This window comes from Melanerpes formicivorus, unplaced genomic scaffold, assembly GCF_026170545.1.
Source record: "Melanerpes formicivorus ecotype bairdi unplaced genomic scaffold, bMelFor1.0.p_v2 SCAF_20, whole genome shotgun sequence".
Lineage (NCBI taxonomy): Eukaryota > Metazoa > Chordata > Aves > Piciformes > Picidae > Melanerpes > Melanerpes formicivorus.
This window is the reverse complement of record NW_027142372.1, coordinates 4,888,248-4,914,627: the sequence shown is the minus strand read 5'-3', so window position 1 is coordinate 4,914,627 and position 26,380 is coordinate 4,888,248. Positions and strand designations below refer to the sequence as shown.

Sequence of the window (26,380 nt, the reverse complement as noted above, 5' to 3'; positions counted from 1 at the left end):
ATGAGAACTGCATCTCACTAACTTGACAAAGGTATCCATGGTCCTTAAAATTACTGTTTCTCTGTCTGGAAATATAACTTAACTTCATTACCATATGATATATTTAAAAAGACTTAAAAAAACCGCAACCCTGCTAATTAGCTCTGTTAGGCTGCATGATGGCAGTTTCAAGTGTCAGAAGCATGGCAGTTACATAGAGCTACAATACCTGTGGGCCTAGAAGTCCATGTGCTTGAAATATACAGTCTTCTACCAGGGTCCCTGAGGCCTGATCCAATATTTTCACATTTGTATATTATCCAGAAAGCTTTTTATTTTTTGTATTAGAACAAAGAAGCAGAGAGATGAGGTCAAGGCAGCTATAGACCAGGTCCCCTCCATCCGGTTGACTTAAGTAAAAGTCAACAGTATTATAAGGTAGCCATGCCTTTTCATGCCCAGATTCATAGTAGGTGTTCTTACCTTTCCTTAACCTACCATGGAGGCCTGGGGTGTGCATCCAGAAGTGAACTGAAGGCCAGACAGAGGAACACAGCTTTCGCTTTCTCTCAGTCTTCCTCCTTGGGCACAGAACGCTCTCCGCCGTCGGATGAGCCATCGCTTTGTGATTTACGCGCACCAGCCAGCGGTGGTGGAGCAGCGTGCACTGACAGACAGACAACGTCTGATGCTAAGCTCATGTATTCCCTTTATTGAACTGTACTAGTTATTGCAATCAGATTAAGTCACATTTATAAAGCAGACCATCCAGTTGCACTGAAACCGATTATATTCATTACATAGTTTTAATCACTGTCCGGTGAACTGGCAAATCCAATCAAAGCATTAGTCTTTAATTAAAAAATTCAAAAGAAATATTCAGACAATAGCCAAGCAATCACATCACAAAGCACGGTTACCTAGGGTTGCAAGTAAAAAGCAGTTAACAAAAAATTAAAAAATCACACCTAGTCCTTAACTATCAATATAATACAAGAAGCAACAAAGGGCAACAGCATCAAAGCAGATTTATCTAACACTATAAATTCAGTCAGAAGCAGAAGCTCTAAAGTACACTAGCTGAAGCAGGACAATAAAAAATACTGAGCATGGAATACTTTTAATCTCTTCCATTAATATTCATTTCCAGCTGCTTATAATAGCAGCGCCTCATGGCCAAATCATTAGAGTTTTACATCTGGGTTGCAAATGACACTTTGATTGGATGTAATGTTCAAATGGTCCTCCCCACTGTGCCACCGTCAAGTCTTCTGCAGAGAGGTGTCCTGTAGTGCCAGTGGCTCACTGTGCGTGCTGGCTCAATGTGTGGTTCTGGAAAGGAAAAAAGGAGACATGCATGAGGGGCAGAATAATAGAAAGCATGCCCATACCCTCCCACTCAGTACCATTTATGCAGAGCTCGACATAAAAGCTTCTCAATTATTACAAAACAAAATGCAACAAAGAAAAAGTACTCATAAGTAACAGCTGCCAATATGACACATTTGCTTTGTTCTGACAGATCTGTTAATGCTGGCATGAACTTAGAAAAAAAAATGCTACAAGCCAAGTACAGCCATGATGGTTTCTTTTTTTTTCTTTCAATACATACAAAGCAAGCAGTAACACTTCATGGGGCTTTAGAGATTCCCTTAACTTCACAATTAAAAACCCCACAACAACACAACCTGAATCGCAAGGGGAAACCTTGCCACATTTCACTTTTATTCTCACTAGTACCGGGTGTGAGTATTGGCAGCAAGAGACACCAGATTGTGACACACACTTCTCTGTCCAAGAAATACTTCAGCAATAACAGCTGAACTGCCAGTTCAGGAACCAGGGCAATACACCCAACAGGAAAAATAGGCTGGACATGAAACCTAGAAGTTAAATCTCTTTAAAGAATAGCCTTTGCTCTATACATTTCTTTCAGCATTTTAGAGTCCTTTTTGTTCTCTTTATTCCGTTTAGGGACATTGTAATAGCCACATGTCATCACAATATCTCATGGCAGAGGATGCTGACCTGTCCTGCCATTTTGTGCAGAAGCCAATAAATCATGAAGTCAACCTTGGAGGAGTATTTTTAGAGCAGCACTAGCTCACCTATGTTTTATGTCTTGACTGAAACACCAGTCCTGCGTATAAGCTCAGCTTTATTTGGATAATTATACAAATATTTGAGCAACCAGAGAGGTGCTTCACGGTGAGCTTTTCTTGAGCTGGGTTCCCAGCATCCTCAAATACAGAAATTCCTTTGCATTATTTCAAGCCTAGGTGATTTTACTAGTCTCCATCTGCCTAATAACCGAGCTGGGCAAGTTTGCCAGCTTGAAGAATAAGTTTTTAAACATGAAATTAATTTTAAATCCAATTATTTATTTACAATGATGAAGTTTTAAAATATTTTTTAACTTTTCATGCATCATCTGGTCCTGCTACGCTATCCGCAGTTACATTCTGATCAGGAGAAAGAGCAATCCTCCGCTTTATCCAGAGATGACATCTCCCTGATGGAAACAGTCTGTGGAAAGAGCTATGGGCAACCCCACGATGCATGAGGGTAGGCAGCAGTGACCCCATTTGCAGACTGGAGAATTTCTGGACCATGCACTCCCAAAAAGTGACCACAAGGTGTCAGAAGTGTTGCTGAGTTCCTAAATCGTGGCAAAAGTTCTGTGATACTGTGGCAGGCGAACATCAGGAAACTGCACTGTAACGGTCAGGCGGCAGAGGCATCACAGCTGCCGCAAACACAAAAGGAGCCCTCGCGAAACGGAATAAAATCAACTGGTGTAATCACGAAGTAATTGTACCTTGGTTAGCATAACACTATCCCTCTGAGCACACCTAGTTCACGATGCTAAGTATTTCAGAACCAAAAACTAGAAGTACTGTGCAAAGACCAGGAAAGCTCATCAGGGAATAAAGCACAACACTCAAATAACGACAGGGGAACTGACAGTTGAAACTACTTTGCTTTTAGGCAATTTAACATCACCAAATATGAAATCCAATGGCTTTTTATGTTGTTACAAATGGAAATTTTCATGGCCTTAAGTAGGGATAGCCTCTGCAGTGCTGCATGTTATTCTCAAGCCAAGTAATGACTTTATGAAACAGAATGGATGGAGCTCTACAAACACAATGGCAGCACAGACAAGAAGCTTGTCCACCAAATCTAACTGGTAGAGCATGAAAACACGGAAGAACACACAAGCCACTCTGTGCTCAGACACACTCCTCAGCATTTTAACAATTGCTTTCTTGTACACCTCATTACAGTTCTATTTTTAGGTCATCTTGAATATCAATATAAAAAGCGGAAGGTTTACCATCTTCAAATGGGAAGAAGGGCTGTTCATTGTAGACAAATCCATACTTATTTAGGCAGTGTCATTTAAAAGATAATGCACAATCAGCACTAGATTCATGACACATGGTCTACAGTCAGAGAACATGATTTCAAACTTGTGTGGCTGCTGCATTGATTACACCAGGCAGGTCAATAAAGGAATGGTATGTGGCTCTAAATCTGATAATGAAGCTTTCATTGTGAGTCCTCTCTCCTCAAACACACGTTAATAATATGTTCTGAACAGTCCTAATACAATGAATATAGCGAGTTTGTGAGCAGAATTTACACAAAGAAACGAACAGATTATACTCAAATCCTGCAGCCACTGGGTCAGGTAGGAGCTGAGAAGCTAGTCATAGGGGCTGTCAGTTAAAACCAAAAAACAAAAACCAAACCAAACCATAAACAAAACAAAACAAAAAACCAACCAACCTAGCCCAAACAAAAGCCACAAAATCTTTCATATGCAACTCTTGATTTAGTCTTATTATCTTGGTAAGATACCATATATTCCCATTGCATGCATTGCTGCAGTCGACAGGCTGACTAGTCCCCAGACCAAGCAGTGAATAAACGGAGACACATTTTACAGATAACCTGTAATGGCTATGGACACAGGAACTGCCATGCACCAAATCCTCTTCCTGCTTTTCAGAGCAGGTCCTGCACAAGCCTTGAGCATAAATGTACAAGGCCCGTGCACCTAAGTGTTGGTGAACACCAGACCACCAGGTTTCCACATGTGCAAATACTGCGTAACCACCGATGCATATTCAGAAGATCCATGAAAACCTATTCATATCCTCTGCAACCAGTAGAGGTTTCTCACCTATTAAAATGTATTTCAGACCACACAAACATGCTTTCCAAAAATAGTCTGGCAACCTGTCTCCTATTACTAGCAACTGTCATGTCTTATCTTCTCGCTTCTACTCCCTCTGCCCCGTGTGTGTGCACTTATTGCAATTGTGCTTTGCAGATGTCGGGAAGCGTCTGAGATGCTCGCTGCTTATGTCTCTTCTCTCACATGTGTGTTTTGCATACTTGACCCACACTTTATCAGATAACTTTATTAGGCATCTGTCTGTGCCCACAAAGAAAATTCCCCTGCCTGACCAGACTTTCAGAGCAATTGCAAAAAAGTAAGAGCTGGTGCTGAGAACGACCTGCCTGAGCAGAAACAGCTTGCACCCTATGTTATGCTGGGCTGTTCCAGGCAGCAGAATGAAACCACAAAGCCCAGAAAGAAGTGTGCTACTATGGGAATGCTTCTCCCCAAGCTGCCTAAGGGAACTTCACCCACTGTTTCAGCAGGCAGGTGGGCTGGCAGGAGACAGCTCAGGCATGACTTTTCAACTCTAGAATGCAGAGTTAAAAAAAAAATATTTAAAAATCTTAATGGCGAGTTCCAAAGGGAAAAATGAAACTTCTCCAGGCATGCTCGTGTGTTTAAACACACATGTCTACCTGCTCACAAGGCCATCCATACACATATGCATCTGGGGGCTGGCAGGGGGCAAGGCACAATTTGGAAGCTGAACAGTAAAAATGGTTCTTCACAGATCCTGTTAGGCCCCCTGGTTTATGCATGGCTCACAGCTGACACCCCACTGAACACATCAATCTGAGACACTGCAGCTGGAAAACTCTACAGCAGCACTAAGTCACCTGTCAAGACTAAGTAAGTCACAGCTTATTTATAGGATGAGGTTGGAAAATTCCTTCTTTTCTTAATAATCAGGTAAAATGGATAACAATTTCATTAGCCACGTCACTGGGAAAAATGCAACTACTCTGAGCCTCGGTGCTCTAGCAGTGCTTAAGTGGAATTTTCTACTGGCTGCACAATCCCCATATGAACCATTTGTGGAAGTGTCTGTGACCAAGGAACTGGGTGATGGGGTTTGCAGGAAATAAAGATTTCAAAGACTGGTTGATTATTGTCCGCATAGATTCTGATTGCTCTCCGGATCTTCCCTGGGGACACCCCCTGCCTGTCCTCTGGATGCAGATCAAGCCCTTTGCACAGGACATCTACAATGAATATTTCTTTGCTTTTCTACATGTATTATTATGAAAACACTGGCATGACAATCTCCATTTTCAGAGCACTGTGTCAAGGAGAGCATCAGGCTTGAAAGATGATCACTTATAGCAGTTCAAAGAACTCTTACAAGCTATATAAAGATCGAAGGGAAAAACACACACAGAAAGCAGCACATGATGGAGCAAAGCTCCAAGCCTGGCAGTCAAGCTGGGAGTCTCCCACACTGCAGTGACATTCACTGCCAACAAGTCACAGGTGTACTACACACGAGCAGGTGAAAAAAATAAAATGCAACTGTGAGGGGCGTGCTAATGGTTTGAGGCCATAATCCATCCAGTCTATAGTGCCATTGTGCATCTGTTCTGTATTTAGAGGCTTTGCAGCAGCCGTTCAGAAGCCTGCTGTCTATGGGTGTGAGCATACACACCTAAAAGACCGGATGTTATAGAGTTTAAGAAATGGCATAACAAGGCTGGAGATGCCCACCACCTTCAAGAGAAATTCATAAGCCTTCTGCAGTTATACAGAGATTGGAACTCTGATGAAAGGTTATAAAGCCTCTCTCTCCCCTTCCAAATCCTATTAAAATGAACATTCCCTGTATCATTTCAGTAGGAATTATGGAGGTAATAGATTCCTGCCACAAACAGCTGATATGAAACACATTTAGCTGTTGGGTGACCTGTGTGGATGAGCACACTGGGTATTTGGGAGAGGAAGGACATAGTAGTTGCTGCCTGCACACTGCTTCTCCAGAGCCAGTTGCCCAGCCCATGCCTTGGTGCCTGGGGATGCTGGGGTTGCTGTGGCACTGAAAAACCACCCAGACTGAAAGCACCAACCATAGACTGGAAATACCAATCCCAAGATGATACATGAGCATGGATGCCTCATCTTGTGACATGGAAAATAATTCCTACTAAACCCTTTTCTCCCAACATGCAGGGGGTCCTCCAGACCCAGGCAAATAGCCATGTAGTTTCTCTTCTTGTCTCTCCCCACCTCCCTGTCCAGGTTTCTGCCACCCCTTCAGGCACCATCCAGCTCTAAGCCCAGGGATCAGGGTCCTAGCCAGGCACTGTGCCCTCTCCCCACTATTCTTTCTCCTTTGCCCCTTACAGGATAGTGCTGAAGGGGAACAACAGAAACAATCCATTGACTGTCAAAACACAGAGCTTGCCAGACAAAAACTAAACCTTAGATTCAGGCATTGACTTGAAGCAAAGGTTCAAGCCTCACACTTGAACACATCTAAAAAAAAAACAAGACAAAACAAAATTTCCAAGTTGCTACAAACAGAAGTTACACTGTCTAAATATTTACAAAATACCATCTGCAGCGTTCTTTTTTCAAACAATGTTTTGCATCTTTTTTCATTCAAACAGGTCTAAATATCTCTCAGCCATTACTCCCCATTACAGATCCATGAGCACACACACATACGAGCACAGGTACTATTTCCCTCTAACGCCAATCCATAAAGATGAAAACCTTTATGCCTTGACTTTACAAAGGGATTACTTTAGGCAGAGGACACAGGATGACCCTTGCTTTCACCATCAGAGATTATGCTCTCTACAGAAAGCTGTGAGCCTTAAATTGGTGCTGCTGTAATCCCAAACTGGAGAGGCATTCAGGGGATTCCATGACCCAGAAGAGCAAGAGGGAAAAAAGACTTTTTTAGAAAAAAGCACTGAAGGGGAGTGGGGGGAAAGGGAGAGAAAAAGGGAGAAAAGGAGGGCAAGCTTGCTCTACAGAATAAACCTACTGATTTTTAGTTTTAATTTCTGGTTACTACTTTCCTTTTGCTATCAGACTCTAAAGAAGAATCACCTCTGCACCCTCTTGCAGTTTCTATGTGCTTATTTTTAGAACTGTTTGACAATTATCCAAGGGTCTAAGACTAACAGATGGCCTGTCTTAAAGCCTCATATGTTCACTAGTTTGCACTTCTGACAAACAGTAAATGTACTCAAGAGTGTGCCATAAACAGGGCTGAATGAATACTCAGAACACAATTTAGTTAATACACTTCATTAAAACTGATAGTGGTAACCAATGTTTCCCATAAAACCAGGTGTTAATTACCCTTCCAGTTGTTTCAGGTAACCCTTACCCAGTGCTACTGATATGCTTAGATCACATTTTTTCAGGAAATACAGTATTACTTCTTTCCTTTCCCCTTCACCACTACATAAAATACTTGTAACAAGTGAACTCCAAGTTATCATGGTACTCAATAAAATAAAATAAAAAAATTGTCAGGCAAGACTTCAAATGTGCCTTCATTAGTTGGAGAATCCCTTGAAATGGAGGTAGAGGCAAACGAAAGGTGGCACGTCCTTTGTGAAAGGACGCGGCTGCCTGTGTAACTGCTTCCTTCATCTCCCAGCATCTGATAACTTGCCATGCGTCAGTTAGTCCCCGTGTCAGCACACTTTGAGATGGCACTTCAACAAATGCAGTTAGGAAGCTGTCCTTTACAAGTTATTGAACCAAGAAAAAAAAATTAAAAAACACTTGTAGTGTCTAAGGAAATACGCCTGGAGGTTTGCTGTCAGCGAAGAGCAAAGTTGCCTGTTTCCAGTGAAAATATCTGCATCTGACTTACCTGGTGCTTGCACATACATGATCAGTCTGAGGTCAAATGCACCTTTCACTAGTATTGGGGAACAACAACACTCATTAGTGCCAGGACAAAGCAGGTCCTGGCAGCCCTGAAGTTTCTGTACCCACTGAGGAGGCTGAGCAGCACCCTTGGAGCCCAGCTCACCTGGGAGACAGCCTGAAGCACCCCCAGAAACCTGTCCAGCTCCTGGCACTGTGTCTGGAAAAAAAGCCACTCCAGACACGACCAACAATATGTTGTCTGCTTATTTCTACACAACCCTCCTTTCTGTGACTGGCATTTATCTATACTGAAATGCAACTGCCCAGGCATTGGTCTGTAAAATCCAGGCAGACCCAAAAGCACCTCCAGACTGCTGCTTGCCTTTGTTCCGCACCCACTCCGCTGCAATCCCGCCTCATCCCAACAATGTGCTTGCTCAGTTTTATCTCTATACTTACAGTGCTTCTGTTAATTTTAATGTGTTCTTGAATTTTGATAGAGATTTCTGTGTTATTCTGGGCTTCAAAAAAATAACCTTTTTATACAAATACCTTTCTTAGAGTTATGTCACCCAGCACCAAGCTTTTCTCACACCAGCTAAAGATTTTTTTAGATGATTTATGAATTTAATTCCTCTTCTAATTCAGGTTGTTTAATCCTAATCAGACCTTGACAACTCACCTAACATGCTTTCCCCTTTCCACTTGAGACTGATAATTCTATATCATCAGTCTTCTAGACCTGCTGTCTCTTTCTATTCTCTCAAAACTCAGAAGAAGCCAAGGTGAACCTATTACAAGTGAACTCCAAGTGTGAGCCTAAACCTCCACAGCCTCTCCTATTTGATTAAATACCTCACCCAAAAGTCAGTACATGTCTTCCAAAAACACTGGGTAAAATGCTGAAGCACAAAAGCAAACTGAAGCCTTTGGGAAAATTTCCTTACCACTGCACTTTGGAAATAAAACCCACAGGAGAATACATTATTAAGAGATAACTGGAGTCTTCTGTTAGAGAAGCTAGCTGTAAACACGCCATGATTCACTGAGGCACCCAATGAAACCAGGGAGCTAATAATACCTGTCCTGAGGGACAGCACACTCCTGAGAATTTCACTCAGAAATGCAAATGTATAGTGTCCCTATGACTTGTAGTCTACAGTGTGCCACATGCAAGATCAAAATAGGCTGAGAGGAAGAACCTTATACTTCCTACATGTAAAGGGAGAGGGACAATAAAACCAGACTATTTTCAGAATTTTCCACTCCTCCCTCAGTCCCACCAGTTCTCCCCTGATCAGAGAATTGGAGAAAGCCACTGCTGCCCACAGGTACCCTCCTTTGCTTGTGCCACACCAAAAACTTCAATGCACAACCCAGTTGTGTTCAGTAGCAAACCTGTTCTTTGCTACTTAAGGGTCCTGCCTGGGGAAGCAATGATGTTTCAAAATACTTGCAAGAGGAAAACCATTTCTCAGGAATCCTTCTCAGATATTCCTCTCAAAACCATGATTTGTTTGTTTGAAGCATATCCTGAAGCATACCTCATTAATCTCTCCCTGATCAAAGGTAAATCACATTGCAAAAGCCAGTTAATTGTTCAGTTCTTTGAGGGTTAGCATCATTATGATGGGACCCTCTGTGACTCTTCTATAAACACTAAATGATTTCCTGATAGGATTGCATTCTCTCACCCCTTAATTCTCAAAAAATACTTTGAGCAAGAGGGAAATGCTTTGCATAGTATAGCAACCATGGGTCAAAACGCATAGATAAAAGCTTCATTGAGTGACCATTTCCAAGGGAATATAACTAAACAAAAGTCAGGAAATTCAAAGTTGAAGCCAAAATGTGCTCCTTAACTTGCTCTGCTGTTCTTGCTAGGGCAAAGGTCACTGAAAATCATATGATTTTTTTGGTAGCTTTTTTTTTTCTCAGCACCAGTTAGGTAGGCTAATCCTCAGATCACATATAAAGCAGTTTCAACCTTAACTGTGGATTTTAATGTAATAATTAACAGGGGCACATCTTGCACTTTACACTTAGGCAACATCCTCCATTGAATGAGGGGAGTTGCAGCTGAACCAAGTTCCTTGGCCCAAATAAACAAGTGTGGACAGCCAGACTTCATGGAAGCCAGGCCTACGTGCAGCACGTTGTCATTCTCCTTCCTAACAGGACAGAGATTGGAGTCAATACAGCTGACCAATATGATCGAGTATTGTTCCTTTATTGTTCCAGTATAGTGTGAGTATAGCACAGTAAAGCAAATCAAAGAAGAAGAAGGGAAAGGAAAGGTAGAAATGCGTATCGGGGGAACTTCTACAACTTATATAAACTCGGAGAGCCTTGTTGGCATAGCCTCATTGGTTCCCTCTGAGTGACCACACATCGCACTATTATAGATTATTGGTCCAACTACTAACAACACGCGAGGTTTGTTGATGCAGGTGCATGTCCTGTTGTCCCAAGATAACTTTCTATGTTTATAGCTACCAGTGTCCTGTTTTAGTTACATGCTGCAGGCACAGCACTGTTTTGCCACACTGCTAGCTGGCTCTGCACTTATGCTGAGCATGGCTTACCACCATGTCAGGCTCCAGGCCTGCACTGCTGGATTGCTCACACTGCTCGTCGCTGGCATTGCCACACCTTCCTGTAATTCTTTTAAAATGCAGCAACTAAAGTACAAGTCCCTCTAATGGAATACTGATCCAGCAAATAGTATGGCCTTGTGTTACCAATTTTTCTTAGAGGCAGGTAAATATTCCTGTTGTGTGGCACCCACATGCTGCTTGGGCTGACAAAATGGCCAGTCACTGACCTGTTGCCTTGGATGTAATGGGTGTTACTGCTAGTTTCTAATTTTAAAATGGGCATAGAAGCCCTCCAGTGCAAGTCTCTCTGCTATAAAATAGCATGTCCATGGTTTATAGAAGTACTTTACATGCTGCTTCATTAGTGTATATGCCACCATCAGAGCAGAAGTCTGCACATGGGACTGTGTTCAACCTACTGTCCACTGCCTTAAGGAATTTAGGCCAGAGGTGCCAGCAGTATGAAAAAGCCAAGCAGGATTTGTTCCCATATGTAAAAGAGGGGGTGAAGTATCACCAGCATCAGCTGTCTCCTCCAAGACATCACAAGACAAAATTGTGAGGCAACATCCCTGTGGTTCATGTGTGAGTGTTAAAAATTGGGATTTTCCAGCCCAAGCTATTCCATTACAACAGTCACGGGTCTCAGGAAAATCTGCCTTCTATACAGCAAGATGCTACGTTTTCAACTACTGTGATTTCATGTGGAGAGTAAGAGCATGTATGGGCTCCACAAGAGGACAAATTTTTAAATATCACAGAATGTTTTGTGTTGGAAGACACCTTAAAGATAATTTATAGTTCCAATACCCTGCCATGGGCAGGGATACCTTCCACTAAACCAGGTTGCTCAAAGTCCCATCCAACCCAGACGTGAACACTTGCAAGCAGTAAACATCAGCAGCTTCTCCAGGCAACCTGTTGCAGTGCCTCACCACACTCACAGTGAAGAGCTTCCTAATATCTAATCTAAATCTAAACTCTTTTAAAGCCATTACCACTTGTCTTATCACTACATGCCCTTAAGAAAAGTTCCTCTCCAGCTTTCTTGTAGATCCTCCAAGTACTGGAAGGCTGCTATAAAGTGTCCCTGGAGCCTTCTATCCTCCAGCCTGACCAAGCCCAACTCTGCAAGCCTGTCAATACAGGAGAGGTGCTCCTGCCCCAAATTATTTTTACAGCCCTCCTTTGGACTTGCTTGAGAAGATCCACAACTTTCTTACTCTAGGGGACACAGAGCTGAACAGAGTACTCCAGAAGGGTCTTACAAGAGCAGAGTAGAAGGGAAGAACCACCTTTCTCAACCTGCTGGTCACATTTCTCCATTCTAGACCTCCTCTCTGCTCCTTTTGGAGACATAATAATGTCATGCACCAATGACAAATATGCTATACACAGTCAAACCTCAATGGCCATGGCATTTATTCAGATTTTACTGAGCAAAAGAAACAAAATGAGGAGGGTTGGTGGTTAAGCAGGAACTCTACCCCAGGGCTGAAGCAGCACAGGCAGTGCTTTGTCTGTTTCTGCATGGTGCAAAGTTGAGGCAATTTGGTTCCACGGATGTGCTCTGCGTGTAAGTGACCTTGGGGTGTCTATACTGCCTGTCTAGGACATGGCATTGAACACACACACACCCACCCACCATGCTCTGCAGTGAATTAACTGAAGCAGGGCTGAGTTGATAAGCTCAGGGCTGTTTCTGCCAAATTGAGGTGACAGAGCCTCTTTGAACCCAAGCTGATCTTACACAAAGCCATCAGCAGTCTCTACACTGATCCCATCAGTACATATGGTCTTACCTCTACCATCTAGATTTTTCCAACAAAGTCCCATCACCTCATTAAGGATACACATTTCAGTACCTTGTAAGTTATTACATTAACATAAAACAAGAAGTAAGAAGAAATCATTAGCAATCCATCCATCAGCAGTTAGTGCACAACTCGGGTCACTGCATGTGCACACCCAGCTTGTGCATCAAACCTTTGTGTCTCATTTTCATTTAACCTAAGCAGAAACTGCAGAACAGGCACAACCCGGAAACAAGCTGTAGTCTAAATTATTTTACCTTCCTTCTTCTCTCCAACTAGATGAAGTGAGATATAAAACTACTCTCAAAATATGATGGCAAAGCACAGCATTAATTAACTCAACATTAGTATATGATTGAATATACTTCCCTGAAAGCAGCTTCAGAAGGAGCAAGCAAGCAAGGCTGTTCCAGGGCTGTTTAAGGTCCCTGAAATTAGGGTGGGTTGATAATACTGTCAACCTTTCCAATCAGCAGAGAGGTGCAGACAATGACAGCCCTATACACAAGCCTAGGTGCAGAAAGGCAACTTTCCAACTGATGTCTTAACTATTACATCTTCTTTTGTTCCTATCAGACCCCACTTTTTCCTGACGACTCATCGCAAGTGCTCCATGTATCTGACCTCACAGAGCAGTAAGAACAGGTAAGGTCTTGTGCTGTTTGAAATCACTCTGGGAAGGACTGGCCCTGGGGAGCAGGCCACAGGGCACACAACCCCTGTCCTCACTCCAGTAGCCAGGGCTGGAACTGCCTTTCCCTGGATGAGAGAATAAGCCCTAGAATTTTGCCCTAAATCCCTTACTCAGCAAATCAGAGGTACACCTAAGGCCTTTACAATTTCTTCACAAAACCATTTTTCAAATTTCTTCTAGCAGTAGAATTGATGAAGCCTCTGCCAACACTACAGCAGTAGGCAACAGCAGCACAGTATCACTCCAGGATTTCCTGTCTGGAATTTGGGCTTCACATCTGAAATACAACACACAGACAACATTTGTATGACTGAAGAAACACAAGACGCTTGCCACACATTTATTATCTTCCTAGGGAAATGATATAGAGGACAAAAGAGGCTATATTTACTCCCTCCCCAGCTGCTTTTGCAGTCTAATAATTTATTTCTCCTGGACATAAATTTCAGACTTAAACGAAATCCCCAAAACCTAAAGATGCCACATGGTAGAGACTAGGGCAGTATTTCTTTCTATTTGGGAGATGGAATGCCTAATGCCTTACTCTGCTAACCAGTAGCCTTAAATTTTGGGGTGGGGAAAGAGACAAGCAATTAGACCGTGGTAGATCTTAGATGCAAATACAGACAACTATGATTACTACCTACATACACAGAGTTAAAAATATCTGGTTATTGAAAATAATTTTCTCAGTCCATTGGGGTTTATCTAGGTTTAGGCTGAGATGTCTGTATTTTTCTGCAGCAGCTGTATGAGGGGATTCTTTTACAACATTTTCTTTACACAGTAGATATATGTCATTCATATCTGGGAAAACCGAGGCGCTCTCTATGATATAAGAAATTTCTGCTGTTAGAAACAACCACATTCTCTTTCAGAAAAATAAAACAAATAAAATACATCTCCAAACCTTTCTAGACAGCAGCAAAGATAGTAGTGCTCTTAAGGCAAATGTAGAAATCCAGGGTATAAATTTGTGTTAACTGTTACAAATATATCCATCTGTTCACAGACTGACTAGTGACTGAAACTGATGAATCCACCAAAATGTAATTTTCGAGCCCACTAGCGTCTGTTCTCTTCTGGTAGTAAAGTAAATGCTTTTCAGTCTCTGTACTGTCTTTGAATGCCAATTTCCATTTAAGTATGTTCAGATTCTCTCTAAAATAAATAAATAAATAAATTTAAGAATTAAAATAGCAAGTGACTTTTATTTCCAAAGGTCAAACTACGCTTTTAAAGAACAGGCAACATTTCAGCAAGGCAGAGAGGACAAAACTCCAATTGGATAAATGGGCTGTGTAATGATTGAGAACCACGGCTGCCTCAGGTTTCCTGAATGGGCTGTAGGATAGAATTTGGCACAGTCCGATGTTGAAGCTTATAGCTCTTTTACTGCAGACAAGAAATTCACCAAAATATATAAATAATGAATGCGGCTGGGGATCTCTGCTGGTACGACTGCTGGTTCTGCAAGATCAGGAGCAGAAACATACACTGCTCCATGTTTTTGTTATTAGTGAATCCTTGTTCTCCAACAATAAATACAGAATATTTCATCTGAAATGGTTTTTGCCACACATACAATATAAGTTTCAGCTCTCTAAAAGTGCCAGCAAATTGCAGAAAGATAAGTTGCAAAGACGTACTTAATTTGCTGTGATGAATTGTGTGCATGCTTCAGTGATCAAAACTGCAGCTGAGACCTATTATATTTAATGATCTAGACATTTCTTGTGAAAACACTCAGGCATATACTGTTATGTCTGGACAAGCATCCCTGTTTTGCTCTAGCAGCAAGCAAATGAAGAATCTGGACTTTTAAAAGGATGCTGTACATCACATCTGCTGAGGCTGATCGAGCTTCGCTATTTCCCTTAAACAATGCTTATGCTGTGCCCTTTCCAGTGCAGCATCTCTCTTCCTTTGAAAAAAGAAGTCAGTTCCTTTGGATGCTAGCGACACTTACAGGAGGAAACAGAGCTAATCTGTGCTCAGACCCCAAACTATATTCCACAGCAGTTACCACAGCAGAAGAAAATCAAAGCGGGGTTATTAGACATCTCTTCCCACCAGCAAAGAAAAATTGTGACAAGGCTTTGTGGAAAGAGAACAAAACAAAACAAAAAGATTATTTGCCTACGTGTTACACAAGTGTTCTGTTTCTATATTTAGGACTACGTCCTGCTTTGAAAGATAAGTGCTACCAAGCCCTCTAGGGCCCAGCAGTGGTACCCGGATCTGCTGTCCCTGAGGACACCATGAACACACAGCCTGGCTCTACACAGAGCAGCAGGAAACAGGGCTTCTTACTACCTTCCTAGTGGGATGCAAGTTTCCCCTTCTGAACATATGAAGGACTTCTGAATGAAAGTTCTGAGGGTTCCAGGGCTTTACATCTGACTCCTCCAATTTTTTCCTGCATTGATCTGAGTATTTCTCTGCCTTTTTGGTAAAACAGGGTAAAACCCCAAACCCTCAGAAAAAAATGCCAGTAAGCTTAATTCATTCTTGGTTATAAAACCCACAGAGATCTGCAGAGAGAAGCCACACAGAACATTCTTCCTACCACACATTCAAGAGCTCATTTTCTCTCTCCCTGGTCAGCTTGAATCTCTTTTCATCATTCATTGTTTCAAAAAGAAGAGCAAAACACAAACATCTGCATCTGACTCCAAAAAGGGATTTCAAAGTGCTTTTTCATTCACCTGAAGAGCTGCTAAATGCTATCACAATGGTAATTTGTGACAGTGTGGTAAAGAATGAAGAAAAAGTATTTGTTAATTGTTGACATAACAAAATTAATTTTCCATCTCTAAACTTTTTCTCTTCTCTCCTGTGAGTTCTGATGCAATGTTACTGACTGGCACTGCTGAAATGCCAACTTGCATTTCTCATCCTTAATTTCTCTCTAAATGTCATTAGTAATTGTTATTGCCAGACCAGAGAGTGCAATCTGGTCCTTCCAAAAGAAAATCCATTTCTCATTTTTTCTCCTGTACTTCCTCCTTTTGGTCAAGGATGGATGTTTAATGCAACTCATGTGCTCTGCTTCTGAGACGATGGGAATGCATTAATGTAACTGGCAGTAAAACATTCCTGCTTTATTTTTTCCACATATAGCATGCCTGCATCTTTATAGATGCCAAATTATGTATTTGGGAGGGTCTTCAAAACACATCTTTCAAGAACACTAACAAGTCTTAACTGAATAAAGCTCGGGGAAGGAAACACCCTTTAATCTGTGTATAGAGATTCCTCTCTGGATGCTCTCTTTTGGTGGGCAACAATGTTGTCAAATATAAAAGCACATTATATGATTTTTCTCTCTGTCACAAGGAAAACAAACTTTTTCAGTCATATGCATAAACTGATCTAGCTTTGGTTTGGATTAATGAATCACCTTAATCGACCCACACAAGTGAAAATGGTTTCTCCCCTAAGAGGAGAGGAGAGCACAGACATCAGCATGCAAAGGAAAACCTGCAAGTATAAAAAGTTGGCTCCCTGCATATCATTATAGATTGTGATAAAGATTTGGATAGTTATGTGTAGGTCCTAGAAAGCCTAGTCTCTGGTGCTTTGGAACAAGTAGTACATTTGCACTTCCAGTCAAATTGAGGACCCTGTCATGACAGACCTTCAGCTAAGCTCCCCATAACCAGCACATCCTACATTTGCATGTCTGCATTATGTTTTGTAATGCATATAAAAGCAAATAGTTCAAAACTAGGCTGCATTTCCACATCCATTAACTATAGGCATCATATCTCAGAATAAATAGACATTTGGACATTTGCAGCCAGAAATTGTGCTTTCAATAAACACAATTGATGCATATACATTGTCTCTTGGCAGCTTACACTCCTGCCCATCTGTTGGGATGGCATGGTGCCTATGCAAAAGTTGGTTGGACCCTCGCCCTAGGGCATAGATGACAGGCAACAACGGGTTTAGCTGGGCAGCCTGTGCACCAGATCCAAGTGCCATCTCTGCTGTAGGAAGCCCCTTCTGTGTGCCAGTGCTGCCACATTGGAACGACATGCCTCCTTACACTTGATCACACATGTTGACACTTGGGTGCGCTTAAGTGCATTAATGACTGAAATGATGCCTTTCACCTGGCTCCTTTCTTTTTTTCCCCCACTCTGCATTGCTGCTGGGCTTTCTGCACATGGTAATGAGAAGTTGTACACACTTTGTTAGCCAGAGCCAGCCACAGAATGGCGTTAATGGTGTAAGAAATGAAGGCAGGTTTTTGTTGTGGGGCATGCTACTCCAGTGCCAGATATTTTCAAGCTTCATCTTGGGTAAGTTTTTGCAGGGTTTCCACATCTTGCTGAAGACAACTCAGGAATGCTAAAGATGCAGCAATATATCAATCATAATATTTCCAAATGAAAAAAATGCTACACTTTGTCACTATTTCAAACACAGGGCAATTCAAGATTTCTGCACCATCCTGTTTCAAAGGAAGTGGCCAAACAAACAGGCTATGTGGTCTGCATTGCACGGCTGTTGCCACTGCATCTGCAGCCCCAGACACAGGAAACACCACTTCATTTTGTTTTAGGGAAGAAGGTGCTGAAAAATCAGAGAGGTGCAGGAATGTGAACAGCCCTTGTTCTTACATACAGTATTAACCTCTTTGGACATTGAGTCCAGAGAACCTCAGCTGAAGCTAGTGTAGTGCCCTGTGACAGCCTCACATAGGCTGTGATGTTGTTTCTTAGCTTTGGTCTTTATGAGAGCCTGCTCCTAACCCCAGATTTTTAAACAGCCATATATTCCTCTTCCCCTGAATTTAAACACATGTATTGAAAACCTGAGACCTAACAGGTAATACTCTTCCCTACTGTGACAACAGATCAGAGATAAAACTTATGGTTTTGCAGTCCATAAAGAACGTTCAGGCAGACAGACTCGACATGACAGGTATGTGCCTACAGCACTTTTAATTTTTAATTATTGTTAGTTATAATTATCTGACTGTGTCTGAATGAAACCCAGCAATATGGCTGGTATTCTAGTAATTTATTAGCTTTGCAACTACTAATAATTAAAATTTAACAATACTCCAAGCACCACAGCAACATTTTTTTGAGAAACACTAGCCAGATCTGGTAGGATAACTGCCTAGGTCATTGTCAGGATTTTGGAAAAGGACTAACAATTTTTTTTTATTCTTTGGGGTTTTTTTTTAAGAACAGTTAGAGATTTGTAAGAGTCTATCAAAAATCCAACTTAAATGCAAAGACATAAATTCTGTTTAAAAGAAAACACATGGATTTTTACTTGCAGAAAATTAACGTGACACATGATTTTTTGAGTACTTCATACAAAGCTTAGAAAGAGCTTGTTGCTTGTTTCCAGCAATAGGCTCCGAGTGGTTAACACTGAAGCCACACGTAAGTTCTGAAATACAGCAAAAGCTACATTAAGTGGAGGTACTTCCACACTGCAGGTCCCATTTGTCCTGCCATCCACACACTTTCCAGGAGAAAAAAAAAAAAACGTTCACTGAAATAGCACAGAATTGCTTTCTCTCACTGACTGTATGGATACTGGAGCCTAGAAGAACTGAGATCTTTCAGTGTTGCCAACACATAGGGCTATTTTGAAGAAGAGTTTTACTCCTACTTAAGTAAGCTTTCTTGTACCTGCATAAAGTAGGTAAAGCCTATTTTTCAAGTAGGAGCTGTAGACATTAACCACTAAAAGATTTTGAATAATTTGGTACAGATCTGGAATTGCTTAAGTATTTCTTTAGTGCTCTGACCATTTGCACTACACCAAGCTCTTATGTGTAGCCCTTTTAAACTTGCCTGGATGCAGGTGGGTCATGTACAAGCCAAGAGGCTCTCATTCTCCCAACATGCTTCAAGGGACACTGTTGTACTCAGATGGCCGCAAGGACCACTGGCACGAGCAGTTGGAGATGTTGCTCCTCACTGCTCCACTGTCAGGGAAGCCACTGCAAGTACAGCAAGAGCAGCATCTTAAATGCCTACTATTGGGCCTATATGGCGGCTTGCTGTGATGCTCCCCTCACCTGGGCAGGATGCAGCCTCTATATGAGGCACATCTAACATCAAGCTGACATTAAAAGAAGACTTAAAAAAAAAAAAAGAAAACCTTCTTAGGGCTTATTCTGCTGTAATCAGCAGAAAGAATCCCAAGGACTTTGATGTGGACCAAATCAAGCCCCTGGAGGACGTTCATGGTAAATCATTATTAATATAATGAGTGCAATTTCTGTGCAGCAGCTCATGTCTGCTTATAGGTATATGAAAACTGCCAGCTTTTCAGAGAAAATAAAATGAGTAGGGAGACAGACCACAGTGTTAGCCAATAAGCTATAGTAATTCTTTTCAATATGTGTATATTTAAAGAAACTGGGCACTTAAATGAGAGCAAATTCCTCCTGTGAAGCTTCCTTAATTTAGTGGTTTGACATGTCTCCAAATCTGAACAGAAAAGAAAGCCCTTTATTCATAGCAGGCAATAAAACACCTGAACACCTGTGCTAGGAAAGACCTGGCAGGTACCCTGCTCCCTTGGTACCTGGATTGTTTGTGCATTGTTTATTATATCCCTTGACTTAGTTTTCATCAATTGTAATCATTTAGGAGGAAACAATACGATTAACAGTACACAAGCAAACAGTGGGAATTAATCCTATAAATACAAATACTCCACTGGTTATGAGATGGCTCCTTGGAAAAAGCAGTGTGGCAAGAGTACATATGGAAAGCCTCTCTAAGTTTCCTCTGGAAAAAAAAAGCACTTTTCAGTCAAAATTTGCGTAATGTAATTCTCACTGCAAGCATCTGAGGAAGCATCTTTCTCTGCTGTGACTCACACCACAAATGTAACTACCAGCACCCATTATGTGTCATAATTTCTGAGCCATCTCCAGTGTTGGCAGGGCTCCCTGCTACATTTTAAATAGTAAAGACTAAAATTACAGTTGTCAGAGAGCTAGCTCATCTTCTGCATCTGAATGCCCCATGTGCCACTGTGGCTTCAGTGGCTTGTGAGAAGCAGGTGTGCTGGTGGTGGCCAGCAGCTCCTGACATGGGTCCTAGAGATGGGGCTCTGTTTGAAAGGGCTCCTTCTGCCCTAGTTGCGAGGAAGCCCCCAAACCTCCAGCTCTACACTTCTTTCAGTAAGCATGTTTTAGCAGGGGGAATGAAATGCCATAGTTTTAATGCTCTGTACATTAGCTATAGTTACTTTTTTTTCCAGGAGTTTTCAGCATATTCGTAGCTGTCAATTTTACAAACTGAGGATGTGAAAAACAGAACTGCCAGCCTTTCCTTTTCTGCCCTAAGGGTACATGGGGTTATCACATATACTGTTTCCTTTGTGTTTCATAGTCAACCTTACCTTGTTTCCATTCTTTATTTCCAATGAGATAATGTAAGCAGCTAAATAACATTTCTTTTCTTCTGGCAGTATCATCCAGGTAACCTCATTGACTCATTGCTACAGATTCAAACAAGAATTTCCACCTTTTATAAAATGAGCTCTGTTCCTCGGAGTTTTCTTAAGCCTTGGTTTATGACTCCATCAGATGGTGTAAACTTCAAAGCATAAACCTCTACTACAACGAATTACTAGTTCAGAAACACAAAGAGGTTCTGATTGCTTCTAGAGCTTTATGCTGCTAAAGCAGTATTTGCACCAAGCACTAAAATGCATTTGCAGCAGCAACATTTATCATCACATGGCACACTTGTGCCCTTCTGGGCTTACCTGGTGTTTACCCTATTTAAAGAAATGTTCACAAATCAGCAGGGCTAATTCATGATGCTCTGTGACATCTCTGTAAGTTACCTTTTCCTTGTACTGCCTGTCATTTTCCCCACTCTCCTCTTTTTTCTTGCTTTTCTGTAAGCACTTCACTCTGAATTTCCTCTGGAAATACTTGAATGCACAATATTTTTAAAAAAGTATTTTCAGTGGTTTCACTTAAAAATACAAAGAAGTAAAACAAAGCGTAGGTTCAGATTTTGACACTACTTATTTTATGCCAGTGGGAAAGCAAGATCAGAGCTGAAAAGTCAAATTCATCAAGCAGTCACTTACCCACACAAGAACAATTGCACAGTTAAGAGACTGAAAGGCTTGTGCAGATTTAACCCTAACTAAAATAACACTAAATCTTCATTACTCAACAAAAGTATAACTAAGAGTTGAGAAATTTAGAACAGGCAGCTTACACATCAGAAACTGATGGAATTAATTGTGCCAGGGCAGGCTGGTTCAAAAGTCATGAGCGTTTCTAGCTGGTTTTTACACCTGGTTTGTGTCTTCCTTGGGTGAGGTATTTGGACTAGTACAATCCCTGGCATCAAGTAAACACATAGTTCTGAGTCACTGCTGAAATAAAGACTAAAACTGTGCAGCTAAGTGGTGAATTTTCATTCAGCCAACACTATTCAAAACTACTCGCGTAATTATTGAGAGCAGAGAAATTTTAAATGCACACAAATCCTGCATAAAAACTGGAAAATTACAATCATAATTTATCTGATTAAAGCTGCTATTTGCAGCAATTTTGCAATGCATAACACTTCAGAATTGAAAAACTATGTAATTAAAACTTAATTGCAAAAAAACAAAAAAAAAGAAGTGGGCCTCTGTTAAGGCTATAATTTAACGAGGTTCTCTTTATTTGACCACCTGATTTTAAAGGTTAATGTAGTGACCTAGGAAGCCAGTGTGACCGTTTTAATTGTTCTGGCATTTTGACCAAACACCACTTTAAAGGAAAAATGGGGGGGAACAATCAGAGCCAGCTTTGCAAGTCACTGTTGCCATCATAAAATGCTCAGAAGTGAGCACATACAAACCAAAAATCTGCTGACTTTATTAAAATATTAACAAGGTATAGTTAAAACTTTTGTACACTTATGCAAATCAGGTTGCCAGAACAAGAGAAAGAAGAGATTCCCCTGGGAGAAAAAAAAATAAAATCAACAAAGTGAAAAGATCAACCATCCTTCCACAGCATGACAGCACGACACAAGAGGCAGCAGCTTGGGAATTCAGCAAGATAAATAAAAACCCTCCAAAGTTTAAGTAAACCATGTTTTATAAAGCTAATAGATTTAAATGAGTCATACAGTACCATTCTGTAAAACTCCCCACATTTTCCAGGGGACAGAAACAGTATTTTGGTGGCCATGCTAGACATCTAAGTTATGCCTGAGGTGGGCAGCCTAGGAAAGCGCCTCCCTGTGAGGTGTTTGGAAGGGCAAGCTGCAGTGGTCCATTTCCTGTGCGGTATCAGGCACACATGCCACGGAGGTTTCAACATCTACAGGGATTTAGCACCAGAAGTATCAGATTTAAACCCCAGCCTCATGAGTATAGCTCTAAGGTGGCCCCTGGGGTCAGTGCCCTGAGCGCAGGTGCAGCAGCATGATGAAGTCAGGATCCAATCCCTCTGAAAGAGGTCCTACACCTAGGACTGGGCACAAGCCAAACACTCGTTTTGTGGGGCTAGAATGGCTGTGGGCCCCAGTGCTGCCAGGAAAACTGGTATGTAATGCCTGGTTTGCAGAAGCTGTAGCTTATTAATGTGCTAGTGCCTTGGTGGAGCTTCTAATTAAGCACCATGTTGAGCAGCATGCATGCTTTGCTCTCATACCTCAGTAGGGAAAATTCCTTTACTTTTGACTTAACAGTGAGGAAGGGGAGGGGACAGCTACCATTTGCTTAGTCTTTGTATGTTAATCAGTTCTTACATTATTAATAAAGAAAAAGAAATTATTTACAAGGTATTTGACGTAGACATGTCAGGATGTAGCAACACTACTGTCAAGAGAAATACTCATAAAGAATCATGAGATCTGTCTTGTCTTATTTATTTATTCCAGGAATGCTCAGAGACCCCTTTCTCTTGATAGCACCCAGGGAGGCAGAAGGATACTGAGCAACTGTTCAAGGGCAGAAGAGACCACACCAAGGGTATGCGCCTTTTCTAAAAGCTGCTCAGAGGTGACAGCTGCACAGAGAAATCCACAGCTTTAGCTTTGCTTTTACTCCTGTTGTAAACATACCTGAAGCTCTGTTTGAAAGAAGAACTTCTGTGGGCACTGGGAACAGTCATAAATTTTATCTTCCTGCCCGTGGACTGCAAAGATGTGCTGCTGCAGTTTGTTTGCCTGTACAAAAACTGAAACAACATAGCACAGTTAGTTAAGATTGCTTCACGTAAGGCATCTCATCTTGAACTGCACTTTCATGATTGCAAAGACTCTGGAAAGTCCAAGGATATCTGCCAGAGAAGTGCCAACACTCCGTTCAGCAGAATTTCCTTACAAGTAGTCAATTTAGTGTCTGCAGGCTGACAGTCAGCTTACTTCTAACAGACTCTAAATCCGGTATGGATTTTTGATATTTCACATAAAGCCAACACTGTCCACGGGTAACTGGAAGAACTCAATCATCAGAACAGAGAGGACGTCACCGCTCCTGTGGGGAGCCCTGAGCCCACGGCAGGTGCATTAGATGCATTTTTAATGCAGGACAACTGGGCCAGGAGAAGCCTTGATGGCTGGTCTGGAAGACACGTGGTGTAGAACAGCATTTCTGGCAGACATGTGCATCTGAAAGGGCAGGCTTGTCACAATTTTTAGGCTATTTAAATGGGCTGTCCATTCAGTATTAAAAAAATAATTAAGATTTATCATCAAGAAGTATCAAAGCATCTACATTATGATTTTGAATCAATGATTTTTCTGACTTTATCACATGAAATTGGGAAGTGAAACATACTGCACTTTATCTGGTTAAAAATATATCTCATTTAATTTTCATCTCATTTTATATGAATGACCACCAGTATGTAAAAATTGCTTCTTTAGAGGAATTAAACACATGCACTCTAAGTAATTTTACAGCATGTTTCAGGCATGAATAAACTTACTCCAAGTTCACACAAAGCAGGCTCTTGAGTTTTGGGCCAAACTCTATGGTGCTGAGTTTGCCTTACTCCCACCAAAGTTAAAGGAATTGGAGGTGCTGCCACGCCCCTCTATTGACAACAGGTCCACAGTCACAACTATGTGATCCACATCTCTCTAGCAGTTTAGAAATGCAGATGTTAACTACTGTTCTTAGAAGAGTACAGAAGGCAGCCTTTAACATGCATCCTGCAGATCCTTTAAAAGCAAGATCACCCAAGATCATTTGCACTGATGAGACAGCTCAAAAGCTGGAAATGAATACCTAGCAGGTCCTCAGACAGGAGTTCTAAATGTGACACCATGAGAAAAGTGGCCTTAAAGAAACCTTTGAGAGAACACCTGGCAAAATTACACAGTTGTACAGTTTGGTCTTATCAAACCTAGCCCTTAATGGGTCCTTGCTCAGGTGAAGAAGAGCTTGCAAAAGCAGGTCCATACCTTGGAAGTCCTGCACTTGGAAATATATCACACCTTTGAGCCACAAGGTATAATTATAAGGCTTCGAACTGCGAGGCCGGATGCAGATCCTGCAGCATGCAGCAGTGCTGTTTGGCATCAAACACCACAGTGCTGCTCTTTGGAGCGAGCCCCAGTTTCAGACAGACAGTAGTTTGAACATTTCCAAGCACGGTATTTCTTTTTACCAAGGAAGGGAATGCAGTATTTCACCAATCCCCAGAGTGTCATTTCTGGATGAAGCCATGCACGCTGAGGCTTGTCTTGGCCTCCCTGTCTTACCTGTGAAACAAACAGGGCATTTGAATGTGCCTCCCATCCCCTCAAAGCTGTGTTCAATCAGGTGACACAGGAGCTTTGCCGGAGAGTCAAACATCTGGTTACACAGCTTGCACTCATGATTGATGCCTTCCTCTGCAAGGTTCAAATGATACAACTTGTTAGTGACACAGCAGATTAGCGTTGGGGATGCAGCAGCAGTGAGCGAGAAACGCCTGTGCCAGCACACATGGCTTCAAGAACCCACAGACGCCATGTGGCACCGGCCCCATCAGCAAAGTGCAGTTGAACAGGCCCCTCACACCCAGGGCCTTCCTTCTGAGCTGTCACTAGCCCACCAGAACCCTACACGTCTGCTCTCAGGCTCAGGACAGCCCTGTGCTGCTCCACCTCACATCCTACCACAAGGGGAGAGCATTCCTGCTCTGGCTGCAGGTTAATAAATAGTCAAATAGCATTTAAAATTCATTTAACAGTGTGAATTCAACCACCAACACTGAACACTGGCTGAAATGCTGTCTTCACCTCGGACGTCACTACAAACACATAGGAAAGGAAGAAACTATTGGAGAATAGCAGTGGCCCAGACCTCCAGGCCTTATTTTTACATCTCTTGTCTTTTTCCAAGGTGAAGCAAGATCATTAAAGGTATTTAAACATCACTTGAAAGTATAATTTCCCTGTCATAGATCTTCAGCACTGAAGACACAGCTTCATTCTAGCTGAACTCATAGAGAAATAACAATAATTATGGCTGTTGTTTCAAGCCTACCACTTTTGTAAGATGATCTGTTTCTCTGTTTACTGAAGTTTGTGGTTCCAGGTGCAGCTGAGCCTTTTTTTCACGTATTGAAGTAATATTAAAGCAATTTTCACACAAAGTGAAACAATCCTTTGGTTTTCTTGAAGGCAGGGAGGCAGTTAAGAAATGTAGACAATATAATGTACAGTATATATAGATTTAAAAAAAAAAGTGGATAGCTTCTGTAAATACTTTCTGAAAAAGCCTTTCCTTCAGTGTAGCAGCACACAAACTTCTCATGAAAATATATTTTAAAACCTAAAGAAATTCTGCCTTTTGATGTATGCTCAGCTTTATTTTTCTATCTTCAAATATCACTGATTTCTATTTTCAGTTCCAAGATAGCGAGGAAGTGACTGCATTATACCATGAACTAATCTCTTGCCAAATACATTTGGGTCTTGTGAATAATGCAAGCCTTCTGAAGCCTGTTCTTTATTTACAATTGCTTTAGATTAGCTTTCTATATCTTTAGAAGGGCTAAAGAGAGGGAAATTATTGTTTTCTATAAGGCTTTTGGTACACTCTGGATCCCAAAGCCTTTTTAGAGGGTGGATGCTAGGGCAGCCAAATGGAGGGACTCTGCATGCAGGATGCTGGGCACAGCCTGCACTCAGCCACAAGGCATCTCTTGCACGTTTGTGCCGTGGCACACTTGCAGCTAGAAGCATCTCCCAGAGCACGCAGGCCTTGAAGAGCCCTCCATTAAATGTGAAAAATAACAATGAATTTAAAACAATCTCCATGCAGTGCCTTGTACAGC

At 41.6% G+C, this 26,380-nt stretch overlaps 1 protein-coding gene across 5 annotated transcripts in view; it reads right to left on the bottom strand.

The window, feature by feature from the left end:
• Positions 1-671: 671 nt before the first annotated feature.
• Positions 672-26,380, bottom strand: part of ZNF423 (zinc finger protein 423) — a 293,950-nt gene continuing 268,241 nt past the window's right edge. For all 5 annotated transcript variants that reach the window (XM_068150566.1, XM_068150565.1, XM_068150562.1 and 2 more), the window contains 3 exons: positions 24,819-24,950; positions 23,172-23,287; positions 672-1,311 (listed from right to left, as the gene is read on the bottom strand). In XM_068150566.1, coding sequence (XP_068006667.1) covers positions 1,282-1,311; positions 23,172-23,287; positions 24,819-24,950 — 278 coding nt within the window. In that variant the 3' untranslated portion in view covers positions 672-1,281. The remainder of the gene's footprint in view (positions 1,312-23,171; positions 23,288-24,818; positions 24,951-26,380) is intronic.